At 53.7% G+C, this 13,049-nt stretch overlaps 1 protein-coding gene across 1 annotated transcript; it reads left to right on the top strand.

The window, feature by feature from the left end:
• The first annotated feature begins 7,637 nt into the window (after window positions 1-7,637).
• DLX3 (distal-less homeobox 3) lies at window positions 7,638-12,816 on the top strand. Its single transcript, XM_077163064.1, has 3 exons — window positions 7,638-8,176; window positions 9,276-9,466; window positions 10,957-12,816. Exons 1-3 carry the CDS (start codon window positions 7,852-7,854, stop codon window positions 11,302-11,304), a joined length of 864 nt encoding a protein of 287 aa, XP_077019179.1. The 5' UTR covers window positions 7,638-7,851; the 3' UTR covers window positions 11,305-12,816.
• The last annotated feature ends 233 nt before the right edge of the window (window positions 12,817-13,049 follow it).

Here is a 13,049-nt window from a genome sequence, read left to right as displayed (position 1 = left end):
TTTGTCCTTTTGTTTCTGGCTAATCTCACTCAGCATAATGTCCTTAAGGTCCATCCATGTTGTTACATACTTCATAACTTTATTCTGTCTTACAGCTGTATAATATTCCATCGTATGTATATACCACAGCTTGTTTAGCCACTCGTCTGTTGATGGACATTTTGGCTGTTTCAATCTCTTGGCAATTGCAAATAATGCTGCTATAAACATCGGTGTGCAAATGCCCGTTTGTGTCCTTGCCCTCGTGTCCTCTGAGTAGATACTTAGCAATGGTATTTCTGGGTCGTATGGCAATTCTACATTCAGCTTTTTGAGGAACCGCCACACTGCCTTCCACAGCGGTTGTACCATTTAACATTCCCACCAACAGTGGACAAGTGTGCCTCTTTCTCCACATCCTCTCCAGCACTGAGTTACCTTTTTTTTTTTCTGGAAAATATTTTTTTTTTATTAATTAAAAAAAGAATTAACAAAACAATTAGAAATCATTCCATTCTACATGTACAATCAGTAATTCTTAATAACATCACATAGTTGCATATTCATCATTTCTTAGTACATTTGCATCGATTTAGAAAAAGAAATAAAAAGACAACAGAATAAGAATTAAAAACAATAATAGAAAGAAAAAAAAACAAAAAAACAAAAAACCTATACCTCACATGCAGCTTCATTCAGTGTTTTAACATAATTGCATTACAATTGGGTAGTATTGTGCTGTCCATTTCTGAGTTTTTATATCCAGTCCCGTTGTACAGTCTGTATCCCTTCAGCTCCAATTACTCCTTCTCTTTTTTTTTTTTTTTTTTTTTTGAGTTACCATTTTTTAAAGCTGTGTTCCTTGATTTGGCACTTGCCCAATTGTGGCAACCCTTTTACTATTTTCTGGAGTTTTGGGGAAGATGGCTCTTCTGGTTTTGCTATTTTTTCAAAGATCCCGTGGAGGAGCAGCGTCCTGGAACATCACACGCCACTACCTTGGCTGACCAGGAGGCCTGAAGCGTAAGTCTTGTTAGCTTCATAGTAAACCCACTTTTGGTCATAGTAAACCCATCAACACATGGTCACCACTTGAACTGCTCCAACTATGAAATATTAAATTCCACCCTCCTGGTTTCCAAACGGGCCTCTGAGGTTCTCTTACTGGGTCTCTCTGACCTTAGGAAATCCAGTTGGACCTCTCCTCCTCTTCTCCACCAAGCACATCCCTCTTCACTTCCTTGCCTGCTCAGCTTAGAATTCCCTTGGAAACCTGAACGATGTTCTCACTAATATACGCTCCTCCTCTGCCTCTCAAGCAAACTTCCCCATCGTGGCCAAGTCAAGTTCACACACGGCAGGTTGCTGACCCCGGTGGGACAGCAGCCCACCACCCGTGGTGACCTTCACCGTGCTGCCTGGGGTTGCTACAACCTCATGATCTCCTACCACCACAAGCCTCTGACACCCCAGAAATTCTTTTTTGTCTCCTGCTCAGCCTTCCTCCTGGTCCCATGGTGACACTTTAGTCTTCTTCTCCTTTCTCCACTCTCCTTAAGCCTCTGCTTCCACCACCTCTCCTCTCCTCAGCTATTAACATCATCTACTTTGCACATATACTCACACATATAGACTCCATTAGCCAGGAACCCCAAAATACCTTCAACATTACTTTTTACTCTGAAATGCTCAAAGTACTGAGGATGGTGTAGCCAACACTGTGTGTCCAACACCCAACTCCATCACGCTACCTCCTGACCACCCACCTGCCGGCATAATGCCCATCCCGTGGAAGTTCCGCGTCAGACTGCTGGGTTCAAGTCTTGAATCCATCCCTTATCCTCTTGTTCTCTCTCGGTCTGAGTTTCCACATCTGTCAAAAGTGGAAATGAGAGGCCAGCTCATAGGGCTGCTGGGGGCCGGTGGGGATGCGTGAACTCACAAACGTAGAATACATTGGATAGTGCTCACGGGAAGCCCATGCTTATTATTCCATTGTCCCTCTTCTCACAACGGAAGAGAGAATCTACTCTAAACATGACCCTTTGGTCTGGGTTCCAGATCCTTCCCTCTCCCATCTACTTACGGATGGCATTCTTGATTAACACCTCCCTCTACCGGTTGCTGTACCTGACATCTAAACAAGCTCGCCCCTATTTAAAACCCCGTCACACCTCCTTCCAGTGCGCCAAATACCTTCCAGCGACCCGCGCTCTGCTTTTCTCCCACTTTCACAGCCAAACTTCAAGATAGAGCTGCCAGTACTTGTCCTCTCTGTCTCTTCCCCTGCCACTCACTCCTCACTGGCTGAAAACAGCCTGCTGGCTCCCTCATCACGAACCTGCTCTTCCTGACATCACTAACCACCTCCCTGAGGCCATCCGGTGGGCACGTCTCCGTCCTCATCTCACCCAGACCTTACGTCCACAGCAGCGTTTGCCCGTGCCAACCTTTCCCTCTTTGAAACAGCCCCCTCCACCTCAGGCCCCTCCTTCTCTGCCTCCCACCTCTCCACTAGGATGATGGGGCCCTCCTTGGCACTCTATTTCCTCCCTCCCTTCCTGGACGATCGCACCCACACCCATGGCTTCAGTTACCAAAAGATGCCAAAGATTCACAATTTACATGTCCAATCCGTCATATGTCACTCATCTTCAAACCCAAACAGTCAACCAAGCGCTGGACAGCGCCACCTGGAGGTCTCAAGCTCAACATGCCCAAAACACAGCTAAATGGTGCAACCCGTTTGGAGAGCTATTTGGCAGGATCTCTAAAACTGGACACATGCATATCCCATGGCCCACAGTTCCACTCAGGCATCCAGCAGCAAAGTGTTCGTACGTGCTCCGAGATACATACCACTGGAATGCCTCGCAATAGTAGAACAGTTACATCAACGGTGATGTATGCTCAAGATAGAACACTCTCATACAGCAATGAAAATGAACGATCAACAATATATGCAACAATATGGGTAAATCTCACAAACGTAATATTGAGCAAAATATGCCAGGCACAAAAGAGTATATACTTTATTCTTTCTATATAATTCCATTTATATAAAAGTAAAAATATTTAAAACTATGGCGCTAGGAGTCAAGGTAGGGTTTGCCCTTGGAGAGTAGTAACTGCAAGGGAGTGTGAGAGAGTGTCTGAGTGTTGGAAATGTTCTATTTCTTAACCTGGTGTGGGTTACATGGTTGTGTTTAGTTTGTGCAAATCAACTGAGCTGGATTTTTGTCCTTTTCTGCATGCAAGTTATACTCCAAAGAAAAGTTTAAAAAGAAAAGAAAAAAAGAGGATACATCCTCTTCCCCATCAAGCATCCCCCCCTCTGGTGTTCTCCCAGAATGGTCCCAACCTTCTACTCAGTTGCCCAAATGGCCTGGGGCCATTGCCAACTTCCCCTCCCCCCACCACTCACATCCAATTCCTCCCCAAGTGCTGTCACTCCAACCTCCTCCCTATCTCTCAAATCCACTTCTCCCCACCCCCACTGCCTCTTTCTTAACCCAGACCATAATTCCTCTCTTGCTTGGGCTGCACAGTACCCTCTGCTCTGGTGTTCCAGCCTCCTATCTTGTCCCTTCTGAATCATTCCCCACAGATAAGCCAAAGGAATCCTTCTAGAATGAAAACCTAGTACTTTTCTTCTTAGCTTACAATCTTTCAGTGGTTCCTGCAGCCTCTAGGTAAAGCCCATTCTCCTGCCCTGAGCTTCCAGGTGCTCTGTGTTCCAGGTCCCGAATTCCACTCCAGCTTACCTTTAGCCCAGTAAGCACTCCCCCACTGCTACGCTGCACGTCTGAGCCTTTGCATGGACTTTCCCTTTGACTGGGAACCCTCTTCTTCCCCTCATCCCTGCTTTTCCCGGCCACATCCTACACATCCTTCAGGTGTCAGCTGCAATACGCTCCTCCCTCTGTGAAGGGGTCAGTCTCCTTGGACGGTCCCAGCGTCCCAGCACATATCACATATCACGAAACTGGCTGTGGCATGTCCATTTCTCCGCTGGACCTGGGCTCCATGCAGAGGCCATTGTGCCTGTTTTATTCATCATTACGTCCCAGGCACCTAGTATAGAGTCTGACACATGGTATGGGCTCGGGAAAGGTTTCTTGAATGAATGAAGGACTTCAGAAGGATATCCAGGCTCCAAAGCACTGGAGGGCATCCCCAAAGGAGCATGTACATGGGAATTCCCCCTCGAGAGGCTGGGATCCTAGAATTTAGAGTCATAGGACTTCCGAGCTTGAAGAGATCTTAGATTTACATCTTTTGACTTACAAATGAGAAACATAAGTGAAGGAATCACTGGCTAGGCAAGGATGGGTGGGAGAAAAGGGAGATGACAGCCACAGAGTAAGACAAAGGGATGATGAAGGTAAATATTTAGTGCTGATAGGGCCTCTGAAATAAATAAAGGTAATTTTGCTTCTGGGCACAGTGACTGACCCAGGCAGTGACCCACTTCCTGCGTCTTCCCAGTGGAGCGGGACCCTGGCCTTCTTATCCTGACCACTAGATGGCGCCACTTCCCCAGGCAACAGAGAAAGCCCTGCCTGCTCACCTTCCCCGCCTCTTTCCCCAGCTCCTTCCCTGGAGCCTGGCTCTGCGAATCCCAGGTGGCCTGAGACTTGGGCTCCAAGGACCATTTGCTTCAACAGGATACTTTTTCTCAATGCCAGGGAGAGGTAGGCAATGGACTCCGAGCCGTGCATGCACCATCGCTGACCCTTTCCCCCTGCCAGCCTCCCAGAAGCCCTGACACAGGCTCCACCAGGGGCAGAGGTCTGGCCAGGCTGACACCTGCTCATCTTGTTGGTCCAGGCGAGGTGCAGTGGGTGGCACTGGTCCCACTGCATCCTCCAACGACCTTGCCACCCCCACCCTGAAAGTGCCCGCCCAGTGGCTTGTGGCTCCAGTCCTGCTGGCCCGACGGGCCCTTCAAAGCCACTCACAGTCCCTTCAGGGAAGCCGCTCCTATGCCTCCCCTGAGTGGGGCAGCTTGATGCTCGCACCTGCTCCTTGCCTACCCTTTTCAGGATCCTGCCAACCATGTCCCAGCCTGCCAGGGGTCCACCAGAGCAGGGCACAGTCCTAGAGAGTTTCATTATTCATTCAACAGACATTCCTGAGCACTAAGGTTGTGTACGGCAGGACCTGTCCCAGACCTCTGCAGGACAGCAGTGAACTGATGGGCACAGTCCCCATGTTTTGGAGCAGACAGTGCAGTGGGAACCAGATGCTAAATCTCCCATTACCAAACAGTTGTTTCATTGCTCACTTGAGTCCCTAATGCTACAACTGCATTCCATTTCCAGGGAGCTTCAAATCTCAGAGAACAGAGGGTAGAAATTATTCTAATAAAACCCAGCACCACCACCAGCTTTCCAAGGTTCCAGCATTCCAGATTCCCAGTCCGGTGCCCATTCACTTTACACAGGGACCACCGGCCCGCCGGAGTGGAGATGAGCAGTGAGAAGGGTGAGCTTCTCTGAGGGCTGCCTCGGGAAGGGAGACTCCGTGCCGTCTCTTAGTTATATGCCCTTCACTGGTCTCTAGATGAACGAATAAATGAGCCCCCAGAAGAGGCTGACCCGAGGCCGTCTGCCTCTGTGGGGAGACGGGGGCTCGACGCAGGCTCTGCCCACCACCACGCCCCCCTTCCGGAGGGGGGACCCACCCAGTGCCCTTCCTGCCCCCACCGCCGCGGGCTCTCTTGGCGCCCTCTTGGCAGCAGAACAGAGGGCACCTGGAACGGGTGGCAACTCGCCCCGCCACGGGCTCGGAGCGGCGGGCGATAGGCGCTGGGGGGACGCGGAGATAGAAAGACAGATAGCGTTCCCCTCGCTAGCCCCCGCCCCCACCTTTCCCACGCGGCGGCCGTCGCCCACACCCAGCGGGCGCTCTCGCCCCTCGGCCAGCGGACTGCGGCCGTCTCTCTCCTCAAGCTACACCTCTGAAAATCCTTTGCATCCTTAGCAGCCCGTCCCAGGGGTCTGATTTTGGAAAGGGGTGCAGAGAGCCCCTTGTACAGTCCTCTGATGGGGGCTACGGTGGAAACAACTCCCCGGGGTTTGGCGAGCTACGGGCCTGGGGGACGCTGCCGAGCCCCGGCGAGACCACAAGGGGGCGTGCTGGCACTGTGCCTTCCTCGGACGCGTTAGCCCGGCTGGGTAGGGGAAGCAGGCAGGAGAATTGGGGTCAGGACTATGTGTAGCACTACGGGCTAGCAACTGAGATGGTCAGGAGCACCCCCAAAGAAAGAGGGAGCGCAGAATTGGCGGTCGAGCAGGAGGATAGCAGGGATCTGATCTGAGTGGTACAGGACTGGGAGCTGGGGGTCCTCCGTGAGGGGAGCCTCTTCTTCAAGACCTTGGGGGGAAGGGGTACAGTGGAGCATCAGGGCTTCCAGCCACTGGGGCTTTGGAAGGTGTTGAGGGCTTTATACACATGTGCAGAAGCTACACACTGGCACGGCACCCCATCATTCACTCCGTCCTCCACCAACACCCGCACCGCTTCATTTTCTCCTGCACACGCTCCTGCCCTCATGCATCTCTGCATGCTGTGAAACACATGCAATCCTCACATGTCATACCCCAAGACAACACCCGATCCCTAAAATTACTCACATTCATCCAGCACAGTCCCGCCAGGCACAGAATCTGCCCCCAAACTTATGGAAGCGCATAATCAGACCACCAGCCTGTGTCCCACTCAAATCCCAGGTGCCCCATCACTGCAGCAAGCCTGGGCGATCTCTGAAACCGCACGCACATAATTTTGGGGAGAGCTCAGGTATCTCCCCATATAGGCCTAAGCCTACACAAGCTGTGCTCATAGGCTCCCTCCAACAGGATTCTCCCAGGGCTGAATTAAGACTTTTGTAGTCTCCAGGCACTTTTGTTTTGTAGTTCTCTTCATCCATCAAAAAAAAAAAAAGTTTTAACATATTTTATGGCTGCATTGGTATAAAGACAATATATTAACATTTTATATTCAAACATTTTCTTTGTAGTAGAAGTCCTTTCTTTTTCCCCTTTTCCTTCTGCTTTAAAAAGAAATGAGAACATTTTCATGGGCCCTGAAAAGCATTATGGGCATCAAGCACCTGCTTACTGTGCCTCAAGCCTATTAGGGCCCCGGGGTCCTCCCTTCTTCGGGCAGGCTTGTCTGCCTGTCATTTGCACATACCACCTTGGACTACCTCCCTCCTCAAACACCCAATGGGCAAATTCCCTTCTTCCTCATTGCACCTGAGCTCCCTCCCCCCCCCCCCTCACGTCCCAGCCAGGGAGACAGACTGAGGAACCCTGGGGGCTCTGCAAAGCCATCCTCCCCCCCCTCCAGCCCAGCCCCTTCTACAGAGACACTAGGGGTTTATCTAGGCTGGGGGAGGGAGCGACAGAAGGAGGAGGAATGAAGTGTGTGTGTGTGTGTGTGTGTGTGTGTGTGTGTGTGTGTGTGTGTGTGTTAGGGAGCAACAAAGAATGGGGGAGCGAGAAGAGAAAAGAGAGAGAGAGAGCAAGAACATGTTTTGCCTCGAAGGCAAGACTTGCAGCCAATCAGCGCGCTGGAGCCTCCCTCTCCGACTCCACTATTGAGTCTATAACCGGCTGGCCGGGCGGAGCTGGCAGCATTTGACTGTGGCTTGGGACGCGAGGAGAGGCGCGCAGCGACCGCCCCACGGCCGGCGATGATCTGAGCGCCCTTCAGCTTCCCCCTCCCTCGAGAGGCTGCCGGACCCTCCCCTCGCCGTCCGGACACACACACCCCCGGCCCGTCTCCGCCGCCTCCCCCGCGCTTTTGCCGGCTTCGGCTCTCCTCGGCCGAGGCCAGCCTCGGGGAGGTGCGGAGTCCGCCAGGATGAGTGGCTCCTTCGATCGCAAGCTTAGCAGTATCCTCACGGACATCTCCAGCTCGCTCAGCTGCCACGCGGGCTCCAAAGACTCGCCCACCCTGCCCGAGTCTTCCGTCACTGACCTGGGCTACTACAGCGCTCCGCAGCACGACTACTACTCTGGCCAGCCCTACGGCCAGACCGTGAACCCCTACACCTACCACCACCAGTTCAATCTCAACGGGCTTGCAGGCTCGGGCGCTTACTCGCCCAAGTCGGAATATACCTATGGAGCCTCCTACCGGCAATACGGCGCGTACCGGGAACAGCCGCTGCCCTCCCAGGACCCAGGTTAGGACCAAGGGGTCGCGGGGAGTGTGGGAAATACTGGAAGGTTCCTGGAGGAGATGAAGGCAGGGAATTGCAGCTGAAATCTAGGGAAGACTTGAGGATAAGAGATTTACTGCCTGGACTTAAAGACGGTGGGCTAGGTGATCCAGAAGGGACAAACGACCTTCCAAATAGGAGACTGGGTGCGTTTGGACAGCCGTGCACTCTCTGCACCCGGGTCTCGGGTGTGGACCAGGGTGAGCTGGGCGAGGAAGGAGGGGGCTGGAGATCGTCAGGGAGCCTCTAATCGAGGTGATTTTGCCGGCACTTTAGCAAGCAGCCCTCACGATGTCGCAGAGGACTTGAGGGTGGACAACAGAAACTGGAGGCTCTAGTGACCCCCTCTTTTGGACCAGACTAGAGAGACTTGTGAGGGGTGGATGGAGAGAGGATGGTGAGGTTACAGGAAAGGGGACGGAGGCAGCGATTCAGAAGTGGGGGCGCTGAAAAAGAGAAAAGTGATGAGAGAACAAGAGAGAGAAGAATGGAAAGACAGCAAGAGAGAAAGGACAGAAGAAAGGAGCAGAGGACATGAAGGAAGGACAGAGGATAGGCAGGAAGAAAGGAAAGAGGAAAAGAGAAAGAAAGAGAGAAAAAGAAAGAAGGAAGGAAGGAAGAGAGGAGAGCGTTTGTACTCAATCCTTGCAACTTTTTTCTAAATCTAAAACTATTCTTAAAAAAAAAAAAGTAAGAAAGAAAAAGGAGGGAAGGCCGGGAAGGAGCAAGAGAAAAGACAGACGACAAGGTGGGGGTGAGACGGGGGCGCCAGGAGACGGGAGGCGAGGAGCGCGTGGGGCTGGGAGACGTGGGCCCGGGCGATTGCCGGCGCCGGGGACCGCTCAGGGGCCGGGCGCGGGGCTGGGAGCGCCACGTCGTGGGCGGCCGCGGATCCGGCTGGGTTGCGGCGGCTCCTCCCGGGGTGGCCAGCGGCGGAGTTCGCAACCGAGACATCCTGGGGCGGGGCGGTGGCCTAAGACAGGGGCGTCCGGCGCGGCCTCGGAGGGTGCTGCGGGTCGCAGGCCGAGGCTGAGCCGCTCACCGCGCGGTGCGTTGCCCGCAGTGTCCGTGAAGGAGGAGCCGGAAGCCGAGGTGCGCATGGTCAACGGGAAGCCCAAGAAGGTCCGAAAGCCGCGCACCATCTACTCCAGCTACCAGCTGGCCGCCCTGCAGCGCCGCTTCCAGAAGGCCCAGTACCTGGCGCTGCCCGAGCGCGCCGAGCTGGCCGCGCAGCTGGGCCTCACGCAGACACAGGTGGGTGTCGGGTGATGAAGGACCACAGGAGTGGAAGGCCCCGTTGGCCTTTTAAGGTCCCTGCAGGTTCCTTTGGGATGGGGGTCCCCTGAGTCTCAACTTCTGCTGGGAGTTTCTGTGTAACATATACAGGTGTGCATGTGTGTTAGCCTGCACAACTGTGTACATCTGTCACACAAGAGACGCCCTCCTCCCTCTACCCCCAGAACCCCTGGCTCCCACAGTCCCCCAGTAGTCCTGGGTCACTCACTTCAATGGAGCCTGCATCATGTTTTTCCTCCAGGCTAGGCATGTGTGTGTAGGGGGGCTACGTGTGCATGGATTCAGGTGTCTGTGTTTGCACACACATGTAGGAATGCTCACATAAGGAGTGCGGTCCTTCAAGGGTCGTTGTGTGTGCATCTGTTTGTGGAAGGAGGGCGCATGTGTACGTGACTGTGCACACTGGCAAGTTGCATGTACAAAAATGTGTGCCTGCATCTAAACACCCCAGTTCTGCTCAGCACCCAAGTGATCCACTCCCACCTCTGCCTGGAGCCAGGAGAGAGGTTCCCCGCCAAAGGGAAATGGAGATTCAAAGTGGGAGTGCTCCCACCTCTGTCTGTCCCTAAAGCCCCCTGGCGGGCTGTCACCGCTCAGGAGAGGAGTGGCGGAGGCCCGGGTCCTTACAGGTGTTGACAGGCAGGCTGCGGCTGCGTGGGGCCCGCTCCAGCGGGAATCTGGGTCACCCAGTGAGGAGCTGATTCATTGTTTGTACCAGTCATGGGGTGGGGAGCGGCAGGGGGAGGGGGAGATCCCCCAAGGGAAATTTGGGGAACCATGGCTCACCTGCTCCTGGGTTCCCAGGTCACCCCATTAGCCAGCCGGAGCCTGGGAAGGCTTCTCCCCGCCTCAGTGTGTGATGGTGGCGGTCATGTTTGCGGGGTGTTTACCTGGGTATACCTGGGCACGTGTGTATCTTTATGGTCTGATGTATGTGTGTGAAGCTGTGAGTGGGTTTGTTGCTGCGTATGGAGATGTGTATGTGGGTGTGTGTTTGTCTCTGTGTGTCTATGTGCCTCTCTGATGGGTGACAAATGTGAACAAAATGCCACCAACGGCCCATTCTCCACCTGGGCTGCCTTTTATTGAGCGTTCACTATGTGCCAGGCTGTTCTAAATTCTATGTATTAACATATTTGAGCCTCATAGTGATCCTAGGAGATAGGGTCTTGCAGACAAGGAAGCTGAGAACCAGAGGAAACTAAATAACTCGCCCAAGGTCACATACTCAGTAAGTGGCAGAACAGAATTTGGACCCAGATGGTCAAATGTTCCCAGCCACAGTTGCCCAGCTGGATAGAAGATGGCCTGGGAGTCAGGGTGCCTGGGTTCTGCTTCTCTCTTGTAATGTGACTTTGGGCGCTGGCCTTGCCCTCCCTCGGCTGCGTTCCCTGTGGGGTTTTCCCTCAGCATTGAGACTGACCAGCCACCCCCTTCTTCCCGCCCAGGTGAAAATCTGGTTCCAGAACCGCCGTTCCAAGTTCAAGAAGCTCTACAAGAACGGGGAGGTACCCCTGGAGCACAGCCCCAACAACAGCGATTCCATGGCCTGCAATTCGCCACCGTCGCCTGCCCTCTGGGATACCTCGTCCCACTCCACTCCGGCCCCTGCCCGCAGCCAGCTGCCCCCGCCGCTCCCGTACAGCGCCTCCCCCAGCTACCTGGATGACCCCACCAACTCCTGGTACCACGCGCAGAACCTGAGTGGACCCCACTTACAGCAGCAGCCGCCTCAGCAGGCCACCCTGCACCATGCCTCCCCTGGGCCCCCGCCCAACCCTGGAGCTGTGTACTGAGCACCCACCTGGCCTGAACCCCCGACAAAGAACCCCCAGGACCAGGCAAAGGCGCCTCCGTCCTAGCTGACACTCAGGAATCATCAAGGAGCACAGGGGAAATGGCACCTCCTTTCCTCCCTCCCTTGCCCTTTCCTCCAGGGACTCAAGAGCTTCCAGACAAAATTTGCATGGGCCAATGATGTCCCCTGAACCTCCTTCCTCCTCTGCCCAGATACTGGGGTGCCCCTCTGGATGTTGGGGCATCCTATCCCAGCCAGGAACAGCTCTTCCCCTTCTGCTCCAGGAGCCTGAATTGGCTTTAAATGGCTCATCATCTTCCAGCTTCTGCAATTTAAGACCTGCTCCCCAGGCTGAAGACCTCGGGTACCGGGGACCCTGCGGAGTGCCTGCAGGCCTGGCCCAGGGCGCTGGCTACTGCAGATCCTGGGACCTGCCAGGCCTGATTCCTTCCAAGACACCTGTGGCCTCTCCCTTCCTGAACGACCCCTCTTCCAAAAAGACATTGGACATCGTGACTTGGATTCAGGGGGGCAGTGGGGGAGGGACCTGAACAGCCCCCGCCTGCACTTCTAGCCCTCATGGAAGAATTGAGGGTTAAACCAAAGAGAACCTCCAAGCAAGGGGGTGTTTTAATATTTGTGGCTTTAGAGGGAAGAACTAAGGAGCCTTCCTTCTGTCTCCTCTCCCCCCTCCCTGTTGGGGGGCCAGGGAAGGAGGGATGGGTCGCAGACATCTTTCCCAAGGACCTATGTACAGAACTTTGCACAACTTTGGTTTTAAAAGCTGTTGAAAAATAGGAAAACAAAGGGCATTGTTAACAGATAGGACCAAATCTCCTCTAGGGCGGCACCTGGGCTCTGCCCCTGACTCCCCACCCCACCTCTTCCTCCCCTCCAGTGAGTTGGCAGTTTTGGCGCCAAACCCCAAATCTCTAAGGAGACAAACCGGGCAAGACAAACCCCAAACACCCCTCTTCCGGTGGCCTTGGAAGCAGATTGCTCCTGCGAGATGGAGAATGTCGGGTGAGGTGCATGGGGGGAGAGAAGGAAGGGTTGTAACTCAGTGCCTTTCAAAGGGGCGAGGGGGCAGCTGTCCGGAGGCTGGTGGTGCTGCCTCCCCACCTGGCCCAGACGTCCCCCTAAAGCTAATTTTCCTCCATCCCTGATATGGTAAAGCATTGAAGAAAAGGAGAGGTGTAAGGCTGCAGCTATATATATTCATATATATAGTTCTGTTGCGTTGTGTTTTGTTTTGTTTTGCTTTTGAGAGCAGCAGAGAGAAGTAGCCTCCTCCCTCCTGTGGTTTCCTATTTATGTGGGGCCTTTCCTCCTGGATGGATCTGCCTGTGCATTTTGAATTGAGAGAAAGAGGGATGCGGACTCCGGCTGGATTTGGGGTTGGTGGGAGGTGCGGGAATGAGGAGCAAAGTCAACTCCCACCCCCTCCCAGCCTTCTCATTTCTGCTTTCTTACTGGACCCATCTTTATATATAATGTTAATAAAAAAGAAGAAAACAACCACTGAGCTCTTTAAATGGGGGCCTGGTGACAGACAGCTCTCCAGTGAGGGCCTTTGGGTTGGGAAAAGTATTTGGGGGTGAGGGTCCTTTGAACCTCCAGGGGCTCCTCGGAGGGCCCTGGGGACACCAGGGCATGGCTGGGCTGGGCCTGGCCCCCCAGTGCTGAGTGCCATGACCCCCGTGGCTGTCCCTGACTTGGGCGGGGCTCGGTGGATGGGAGGCC

Source organism: Tamandua tetradactyla, chromosome 6 (assembly GCF_023851605.1).
Source record: "Tamandua tetradactyla isolate mTamTet1 chromosome 6, mTamTet1.pri, whole genome shotgun sequence".
In the NCBI taxonomy this organism is placed as follows: Eukaryota; Metazoa; Chordata; class Mammalia; order Pilosa; family Myrmecophagidae; genus Tamandua; species Tamandua tetradactyla.
This window is presented reverse-complemented; position numbering and strand designations above follow the sequence as displayed.

Excerpts from the sequence above, each read along its gene's own strand:
- DLX3 (XM_077163064.1), top strand. The coding sequence starts at position 7,852 with ATGAGTGGCTCCTTCGATCGCAAGCTTAGCAGTATCCTCACGGACATC. Across the intron at positions 8,177-9,275 it reads GCTGCCCTCCCAGGACCCAG|TGTCCGTGAAGGAGGAGCCG; the intron begins GTTAGGACCAAG and ends CGTTGCCCGCAG. Across the intron at positions 9,467-10,956 it reads TGGGCCTCACGCAGACACAG|GTGAAAATCTGGTTCCAGAA; the intron begins GTGGGTGTCGGG and ends CTTCCCGCCCAG.